Source organism: Symphalangus syndactylus, chromosome 13 (genome assembly GCF_028878055.3).
Source record: "Symphalangus syndactylus isolate Jambi chromosome 13, NHGRI_mSymSyn1-v2.1_pri, whole genome shotgun sequence".
Classification (NCBI taxonomy): Eukaryota; Metazoa; Chordata; class Mammalia; order Primates; family Hylobatidae; genus Symphalangus; species Symphalangus syndactylus.
Window position 1 is genome coordinate 124,491,064 of NC_072435.2, and position 10,555 is coordinate 124,501,618.

Here is a 10,555-nt window from a genome sequence, read left to right on the forward strand (position 1 = left end):
CAACTCAAGCAGAAATTCAGGTCTATTTTGGAAATAAACACGAAAGGTGAGTAACACTTTTCTCCTTCACAGGAGAGGAAGAGAGCCTTAGGAGGACACCAAAGTGTCTGCAGGGGGCGGGACAAGGGAAGGTTACTCATGCGGAGGACAATAAGTAGATTTTATAACCTGAATGCGAAAGATACTACTATTGCTACTGGCATAGTTCCACCAGAGAACTTGTCTTATTATTCAAGAAAACACGGACTCTGAAGACTAAGGATGAAAAAGGTAACAAAGAAATTAAGGGGACGTTGGCTTAAGAGAGAAACAAATGATGAGATCAAGAATTAGGAGAAGAGAAAATGAGAAAACAAATAAGCCTGATTATTGGTGAGGCTGTTAGCAGAGAGATGAGCAGGGGCAGAGGCGCACGCACCGCCCACACTGCGGAAACCAGGATGGGGGGGGTGCCCCAGTCACGAGGGAGGCGGAGAGGCAGGGCCAATGGGGAAAGTGACCCTGCCTGGGAACAACTGAGAGCCCTGGAGAGGCTGGGACCAGCCGAAAAGCAGCAGGGTTCAGGCTGAGTGACAGTGACATGGCAAGGGGGCACCCAGTAAAAACACGCACGGGATGCGACGCTGGATGATCAACACCAAAGTCAGGATAAATGAGCCAAATCCTTCAGATAAAAGTCATCCAGTTTCATCAGTTTAAAAAACAAACAAAACTGAGTATGACGGTTAATACACAGAACTAAAGCACAATATAACCCAAAGACTGTAAATAAAGGAGAGGACAGGCCAGGATGTATCAGACAAACAATCATAAAGGGAAGAGGTGACAACAAAAATACCAAGAAGAGAGAAAAAGAATCAAAACCCAAAATAACCAATAGGTGCCATGTAGGAATTGTTCCTTGTGTGATGAGCCGCTTTTGCTGACAGATTCACAGACAGCACCTCATTTATTATTCACAGTAAGCCGGGGGGAGAAATAACGCAAGCTCATTTGAAGATGAGGAAAATGAGACTTGGAGACAAGTGGCAGAGCTGAGCCCAGGCTTCACACCCGGCTCTCAATGATGCCACACGCGCTACCTTCCAACCGAACGGCTGTTTCACGATGGATGACACACAGTATCCAGATAAAACACAAGTCATGAACTTTAATGTGAATTAAAATACCACCTGGCTGCTAGAATCTCACAGGAATACACTTCTTTTTGTCCTTGTCAGAATAAGTAGACGAAAAAAAATACAGCTTTATTTGGCATAAAGTTTACAAACTACAGACACAAATAGAAAGCGAGGCCCCAGACCGACTTCATGACAACAAATAATTCCTGAGGCCTACAACATGTCCGGGACAACAAGATGAATCGGACAGACACAAAGATCCAGGTCCGCATGGAGCTCCGTTCTGACAGGCTTATGTTTTAAGCCCTGTCTGTGCCTTCCCATTCACCACAGACCCACTGTGTTATTCTTGGACCACACACTCATCCACAAGGCCTCAGGCCCACTGCCAGTATTGGAGTTTAGGACTCCTGCTGTAAAAGACCTAATTAATATCATTGGTAGTATTACAATACATGAATCATCCTATTCACCTACAACATTTTTAGAGAGTGATATTTGGCCATAAAGGAAGCCTTGAAATCCCCAATGCAGGAATTATAAAAGCCATAATCTCTCCTGGCTCAACAGAATTTGCCATCATTAACAAAAGTATAAACAAAAACATCAATATTGTAAAACTTAAAAATTCTCTGAAATTAGTCTTAGATCAAAAAGAAGACCAAAACCGGTTTCAATATTCACAGAAAACAAGAAAGAGAACATTAAAACAAATCAAAGCACACAAGAACTGACCAAAGTAGTAATAACAAGCAAATTCATAGCATTATCTTTTCATTATTAAATAGAATAGGATAAGTAAAAGTGAATGAAAGCCAGGCCTAGTGGCTCACACCTATAATCCCAGCACTTTGGGAGGCCAAGGTGGGCAGATCACAAGGTCAGGAGTTCGAGACCAGCCTGGCCAATATGGTGAAACCCCATCTCTACTAAAAATCCAAAAATTAGCCGGGCATGGTGGCAGGTGCCTGTAATCCCAGCTACTGGGGAGGCTGAGGCAGGAGAATCACTTGAACCAGGGAGGCGGAGGTTGCAGTGAGCTGAGATCACGCCACTGCACTCCAGCCTGGGTAATGGGAGGGAGACCCTGTCTTGAAAATGAAAAAGTTATCAAATTTCCTCTCAGAGAGGTCATGGACTCAAGATGACTTCAAGCTAGACAAATGCTTGGAACTCCTTGAGAACAGAAAGATAATCATTGTCCCCTTAAAATATTTTCCTGCCTACAAAGAAAAACAGAGTATACCAGCTCTTTTTAAGAAGCTATATTACCCCACCGAAACCTGCCAAAAACAACAATAGACCAAGGTCAATTCTAGATACAGATGAACACGCGCTCAATGATACAGCAGCAGAGTCAGGTCAGATGATCAACATCAGCCTCTTTTAACAAACAGGGTTTGTTTTCTAAAATGCAGGAATAGTTAAATATCAGGAGGCTAATACAATAATATAAATAAAATACATGAGAAGCCAAAGGCAGCTGGGGGGAGATGTAATTATCCTTGGATACCCCAAAAAAAAAATCCAACATTCATGCTGGCTAGATGTTTAATGTCATCACAAATATCTACTTTAATAGGCAATGATAAACTTTCAACTTAACTGTGAGCTACTAGTGGCAGTTCCATTAAAATCAAGGATGAGACTAACGCTGAATCAAAGAAAAAGAGAAAGAGAGATATAATTATTACAAAGACAGAAAAAGAAACTATATTATTTGAAGACAAAGAATGACCATTTGAAAATGGTTCACTGAAACTCACAGAATTTTATAAAATCCCATATATGAGGAACTGAAAATACATAAAGTAGTTAGGAATAAACCTAACATAAAAGGTAGAGAACCTAAAGAAATGTATAAAACTTTCCGAGATTCCATAAATAAAATTATAGGAATTTTTTTTTTTTTTTTTGAGACGGAGTCTCACTCTGTTGCCCAGGCTGGAGTGCAATGGCAAGATCTCGGCTCACTGCAACCTCCGCCTCCCGAGTTCAAGTGATTCTCATACCTCAGCCTCCAAGTAGCTGGGATTAAAGGCATGTGCCACCAGGCATGGCTAATTTTAGTATTTTTAGTAGAGATGGGGTTTCACCATGTTGGCCAGGCTGGTCTCAAACTTCCAACCTCAAGTGATCTACTCGCCTTGGTCTCCCAAGGGAAAATCTTTTAAATGGGAAAAAAATCCATAAGCTAAGAGATAAAAATTTGAAATCCTTAAATAATCGTGATCTATTATGTAACAACACAAAAAAAGAAAAACCTGGCCAGGTGTGGTGGCTCACACTTATAATCCCAGCACTTTGGGAGGCCGAGGCGGGCAGATCACGAGGTCAGGAGATCGAGACCACGGTGAAATCCTGTCTCTACTAAAAATACAAAAAATTAGCCGGGCATGGTGGCGGGTGCCTGTAGTCCCAGCTACTCGGAGAGGCTGAGGCAGGAGAATGGCGTGAACCCAGGAGGCGGAGCTTGCAGTGAGCCGAGATTGCGCCACTGCACTCCAGCCTGGGCGACAGAGACTCTGTCTCAAAAAAAAAAGAAAAAGAAAAAGAAAAAGAAAAAGAAAAACCTATTAGAAAAATGGGTACAACACAAATTGTACACAGAATATAACCGGTACAGTTATATTCTGTGGGGATCCAGGTAAACCATGACCCACCTAAGATGATAGAGTTTGATAAATTTTGGGAAAGAATCTTAAATGTCACTAATAACATATGTTAAAACAATAATATACCATCTTTCAACCCTTCAGCTAAGAAAAGATTAACAGAAAAAAATCATTTATTATGCGTGTAGATTTATTATGCGTGTAGATTTATTACGTGTAGATTTATTACGGGTGTAGATTTATTACGCGTGTAGATTTATTACGCGTGTAGATTTATTACGGGTGTAGATTTATTACGGGCGTAGATTTATTATGGGTGTAGATTTATTATGGGTGTAGATTTATTATGCGTGTAGATTACGGGTGTAGATTTATTATGGGTGTAGATTTATTACGGGTGTAGATTTATTACAGGTGTAGATTTATTACGGGTGTAGATTATGGGTGTAGATTTATTATGGGTGTAGATTTATTATGGGTGTAGATTTATTATGCGTGTAGATTACGGGTGTAGATTACGGGTGTAGATTTATTACGGGTGTAGATTTATTACGGGTGTAGATTTATTACGGGTGTAGATTTATTACGGGTGTAGATTTATTATGCATGTAGATTACGGGTGTAGATTTATTACGGGTGTAGATTTATTACGGGTGTAGATTATGGGTGTAGATTTATCATGGGTGTAGATTTATTATGGGTGTAGATTATGGGTGTAGATTATGGGTGTAGATTTATTATGAGTGTAGATTTATTATGCGTGTAGATTATGGGTGTAGATTTATTACGGGTGTAGATTTATTACGGGTGTAGATTTATTACGGGTGTAGATTTATTACGGGTGTAGATTATGGGTGTAGATTTATTATGGGTGTAGATTACGGGTGTAGATTTATTACGGGTGTAGATTACGGGTGTAGATTACGGGTGTAGATTTATTACGGGTGTAGATTTATTATGCATGTAGATTACGGGTGTAGATTTATTACGGGTGTAGATTTATTACGGGTGTAGATTTATTATGGGTGTAGATTTATTACGGGTGATTTATTACGGGTGTAGATTACGGGTGTAGATTTATTACGGGTGTAGATTTATTATGGGTGTAGATTTATTATGGGTGTAGATTTATTATGCGTGTAGATTATGCGTGTAGATTACGGGTGTAGATTTATTACGGGTGTAGATTTATTACGGGTGTAGATTTATTACGGGTGTAGATTACGGGTGTAGATTACGGGTGTAGATTTATTACGGGTGTAGATTATGGGTGTAGATTTATTACGGGTGTAGATTTATTATGGGTGTAGGTGGTAAGCTATAAGCAAAATCAAGGTTCTTTCCCATTAAAATTTTGGTTTGCTATGATGGTTTCAAATCTCTACTCACCATTAACATCTCTAAATAATACTCACTAGAGCTGGGAATGAAACCGCATCAAACATGGGCAGGTGTTTTATTAAATTTAATAGATTGTACTCATGTCAAGTTATAAGATATATGTAACTCTTTCCAACTACTGGCAAGTAAAGCTTCTTCCCAACACTGGGTCACTTGGGAAAGAACGCCTCGTTCAGAACGCACACACGCTGGGAATTTTCCACTTCATGTCACCAATTCAGAGGCTCTGGAGCTGCTGCCATCACACTAGGTCAGAGCGCATGCCTCCCCACAGGCGCCAGCACTCAGTAAGAAGGCAAGCACTGTGCAGAGGCTGCCTGACTCCGGTCAGTATGTACTGGACTTCATGTACTGTGGATTTTGCTAGCGCTTTTTTTTTTTTTTGAGACAGAGTCTTGCTCTGTCACCAGGCTGGAGTGCAGTGGCGCGATCTCAGCTCACTACAACCTCCGCCTCCCGGTTCAAGCGACTCTTCTGCCTCAGCCTCCCGAGTAGGTGGGAATACAGGTGCCTGCCACCATGGCCAGCTAATTTTTGTATATTTAGTACAGACAGGGTTTCACCACATTGGCCAGGCTGGTCTCAAACTCCTGACCTTGTGATCCACCTGTCTTGGCCTCCCAAAGTACTGGGATGACAGGCGTGAGCCCCTGCACCCGGCCTGCTAGTGCCTTTTAAAGACAGAACTGACGGAGTTCAATGGGGAAATCTCAACAGTGACTAGTCTGGCACTTGTATCCTGCACAAACACATATAGAAACCACCAGAATGACCTGCATGGCTCTCAAGGCAGCCCACAGAAGTGATTCAGCCATTTATGAAACTGAAAGAGAGGATGTTAGGAAAGGAGCCCAAACCAAGTATCTACTGGAAAAGCCTCCGGAAACCAAGGACGTCTCCTTTCCCGCAGGGAGGGAACAAGGACTCCCTTCCTTGGCATCAACCAGTGTGGTGACGGGGCACAGCGAAGGCACTCCAGCCCCAGAGGGAGAGAGAGATCTGAGGCCAAAGCTGAGCCTGCGCTTTGGGGAGGTAGGACAGACAGGCAGACACAGCCTCCAGCGCAAAGACTTCCTGCAGACAGCCCTTCTGCGTGCGCACTCTGCTGAACTGCAGCCTGCAGCTAGAGCCCTGTGGTGATTCAGTTCTTCTCTGCCCATGCTTATTTCCCCATGTGCCACAGCTCTGGAAGAGAAGCTGAATTATAAAGAAGGCACAGCAAAAACTTCATTCAGACACGACCTCACTTTAATTATCTATTCGAACAAAAGAAAATGCAATAGTCTTCTAAAATGTCCCAGTCTCTAGAATAGAGATTTCTTAAGCCCAGGGACTAATTTCTTTAAATCTATTAAGTACTATATCAATATATTCAGTCTGGCAAAAGTAGATGAAGGCTGCTATGAAGGCAGCATTGTTTGAGAATATTAAATTCCATTTCAGCAGTGCTTAACACTGAATTCCTCCTAACAGCAGATAATACATAGTTGGTTCAAGAATATCAACTTTTCTTATTATGTAACTAAGCTGTTTTATCATTCAATAATTTTCAAATATTAATGAAGGGAGAACTCCAAAAGAATTGAGAAAGTCGGCAATACCCAGCTTTATCAGCAAAAGATAAACAACTCATTTCAGCACATAAAAATAATGAAAACAGAATGGAAACCCTCAAAAGGATAACTCTCCTCGTCAGAGTCTAGAGACTTAGGCATTTGTTCTTAGCAGGTTTATTTGTAGGGGGAGGAGATGCTGCCCATGAGCCTATAACAATCTAGAAACATTTTTGTCACCAGAAAAACGCACACAGAATTTTACATAAAAGATTCAAAGGACTCACAGGCACCCTGACACTTGTTACTAAACCTAAGGTTAGTAATCTGAAGGTGGAATTCTCATCCTTGAGAATGATATAGTACCTTTAATTTACAAAAATTCATCTATTCAGCATTCAGTAGCCTAATTCTAAATCAGGAGGTAGAGAAAAACCTCCCTTTAACTCAGTCCAAACGTCACTTTTCAGAGCAACCCAATGGTTTTAGTACCAGAAGAAAAATGACGTATCCTTAGGAAAATAATCTTAAACTTTAGGATTAGTGCTGTAAAATAACTGACACACATCCTCTTTTACAGACATGCACTTCCTGAACAACCTGGGGCATGACTGGGTGTGAACACTGTATTCTGAATCCACAACTGCTGCAGTGGGGCCTGAGGAGGAACGGAGCAGAACGCCTCTCACCTGCAGCAAAGGCAGAGCACATGACAAAGAACATGCCCACGGCGATCCTCTTCAGGGAGGATGGGAGCAGGCCGTGTCTTCTCAAAATGGGATCGACCAGTTTGTCCTTCAGAGGGATGAGCAGGAGGATGAGCACAGCATCAAACATGGTCAGCCAGGCTGCAGGGAGCTGGGGTGAAACACAGGAGGAGGCGTTTACTCCCCGCAATACAGGCCATCACCTGTCTTGAGAACCAACGTCTCAATGGGAGAAACGCATGTAAAGAACAGTTCCTCTCTACAAGGTACAACCTCTTCAGTTTAGAGACAACGAAACAGGGAAAAGATTTCTTTCTAAATGAATCTGCATTTGCTTTTCTGTGTTTTGAGGGGAAAATAACCAGTTGAAAAATACTAAGTAATGTTGAACTGATGTTAGTCAACCTAAACTAGCAAATAATACAACCAATGAAAAAATATTCTCTAAAATAGGTAAAAACTCTATTTCCATAACAATGCTTTTGTGTTGCTGCTGTTAACATTTATAAAACATTTACAGTTGGTAGAAGGAATCTATTTATTACATAAGCCCAAAATGACAATTTTCAGATCATTACAATTGTTCTTACCGTGTGAGGAGTGGTTGTAATATTTGAAATTTCTGGAATCCTCAAATGAAGACTCTGTAAAACATATGTTGTCTGCATCTAGGTATAAAAAACAGTATCATTATATGTGAACCAACTGTGCTCTCAAACACTCTAAGCATCCTGCCCCTCCCCTAAACTAGACTCTGAGATGCAACACAGCAGTGACTCCCAGAAACAGACAATGGCTCAAGTTTGCAAACAGACAGGTCAATGATTTGGTCATTGTAAAGTCCTCTGGAGATCAATTTTGAAAAAGAATGGCCAGTTACCCAAAGGAGAAATTACATTAACAAGAGGGGCCTGAAAAACCAGAAGCATACCTGTTCTCAACTTCTTTTTCAGAGAGGCTTTAAACATAGTTAAAGCAGCCAAAATGACTCCATAACTCAAACCAAAAATTCCAAGATTCTGTAGACTCATGGAAAAAAAAAAAATCACCTAGTCCTAACTACTTTAGAAATGGCCAAAACAAGTGCTAGGGTAAGACTTCATAGGAAGATAAAGGAAATTAAACCTGTTTGTCACCACTCACTTGGAAATACACTGTCCAGTAAGGTATCAAAGCCAAGAAAACAGGGACAATCTTGACCAGAGCTTTCACATCTTCCACTTTCTCTTCTGTAAATGGCCCACCATGAGACATCTTACATGAATCAAACAGACTTTGTTTAGAAGATTGCTGAAAGACTCCAATGCCTTCACTTTGGGAAATAAAATGAAGGAATTAGTTTTCTTCCCCTCCCAGCAATCAATTATTTGGTCACAAATTAAGTTTGGAGGTAAGAAACCAGCTCACTGTATTGAATCTGCTTCAACTCATTCCATCACTTACTAATTGTACACACCCAACACAGCCACCTAAATTATTTCTAAATGTCACAGAATGTACTGAAACAGCTCACAAAGGGACTTTCTAGTCGAAGTGCAATTGGGCTACTGTAATTTTAGCGTGGCTGGAAGATCTGTGATGACAGTGTGAACCACAGCTGCGCTGAGCCCCAGCATAGCTGCCAGCTCGGCAATCTCCAAATGGGGAGAGTCTGCAGCTCCACCTGACACTGGGAAGGACACTAGCTACGCCACTGGATAGCATATGAAAAAATGCACTGGACTGTGTGAATTTTTAATCAGCTAATTTATCAAACATCAAGACCTGACAGCCAATACCAATGCTGTTAATAAAATCCTGCTGGTTAAACTGAGTCACTGGCAGGACTGAGGCAGGCTTCTGTTCTCGGAGGAAAGCTGTCAGCTCTTGGATTAAGGAAGAGCTGTGGGAGAGGGCAGTGCTGGTGGTGATGAGAGGACGATGTCCCTGGCTCTGTCCCCTGACAGTAGGAAACAGGGAGTGCCCAGTGCACCGCGTCCCATGTGCTCCCTCATTAACCATGTGGTGTTAAAACTCTTCAGGGCCCTATTGCACAGAGGAAGATGCCTGGGCACAGACAGTGAGAAGGGTGCCCGAGGTACGGCCAGGACTTGGACCCAGGCAGTCTTGGCTTTACAGCCTGAGGCCCTGACCCCTGCAGGACACCACTGCCCCTCCACTCCCTGCCACTGCCCTCACATCTGCCGGTCACAGCAGGAACATGGACCTGGCATTCCCAGCTCTTGTACTAACGAGTTTCACTTACTCGCTCTGGGCCTGCTTCATTATTTAGAAAATGAACAGGCCCCACTAGACAGCTCCACACTCTCTCCCAGCTCCAAAACACTCTAATGGGGAACGGGCACCAAGGATCTCAGGGGTAAAACAGGAAAACAAAGTGCACACTATTCTCTAAAGCCAGAAGTACCAGGAGAGAGTTAACTCCCATTAAGATTGTGTTTAACTGTGGGAAGCCAACAGAAATGGCACCTGTCAGCTTTCTAGTTTATTAACTCAGGTCCCATTTTACTATGGTGCTGGTATTTTAAATTCTTTCTCTTATAAAGTCAATATTTTAAGTCTGGACATTCAGAGTGGGGAAAAATGGAAGCGCTGAAAACTATAACTTAATATTTTAGCCAAATTTTGGACAAGAAAACTAAGTTCGATTCAACAAATAACTGATCGAGTACCTGCTGCAGGCCCTGCATTGCACTATCTGGGGGCTAAAGGAGAGGGCTCCTGTCCTTATGGACTTAAGTCTAGTGGGGGAAAATAATCAGAAACAAAAACACCCAAAAGTGAAAATAAATTCCAAAGACATTATAAATACTTTCACTAGAAAACATTAACTTCTTCAAGTACTACTTCTTTTCAAAAAGGAAATGAAAAGTCCTTTTGTAGCTAATACAGATACTATCAGTGGTTTACCACATCATATTAAATACGTTTCACTAAAAACATTTAAATAATAAATAACAAATGCATTTTCACACAAAGAATCATTCACACGGGTTACTGGTTATATTACTTTCGCTTTACATAATTAAAATATTTAAAAGCTGTGAAATCAGTATGCATCTGAAGCTTTACTGGGTTATACATATTGTTAGGTGCACTATTTTGCAGCATACAAGGGTCCAACACGAAGCCACGGTCACAAGTGACACCTGAACACC

At 41.6% G+C, this 10,555-nt stretch overlaps 1 protein-coding gene across 2 annotated transcripts in view; it reads right to left on the bottom strand.

Annotated features, from left to right (window-relative positions):
- The window catches only part of SLC15A4 (solute carrier family 15 member 4), a 32,651-nt gene that overhangs the window by 9,554 nt on the left and 12,542 nt on the right, over positions 1-10,555 (bottom strand). For both annotated transcript variants that reach the window (XM_055237231.2, XM_055237232.2), the window contains exons 3-5: positions 8,541-8,709; positions 7,988-8,065; positions 7,380-7,548 (exon numbers count right to left, since the gene is read on the bottom strand). In XM_055237231.2, the coding sequence (XP_055093206.1) occupies positions 7,380-7,548; positions 7,988-8,065; positions 8,541-8,709 (416 nt within the window). The remainder of the gene's footprint in view (positions 1-7,379; positions 7,549-7,987; positions 8,066-8,540; positions 8,710-10,555) is intronic.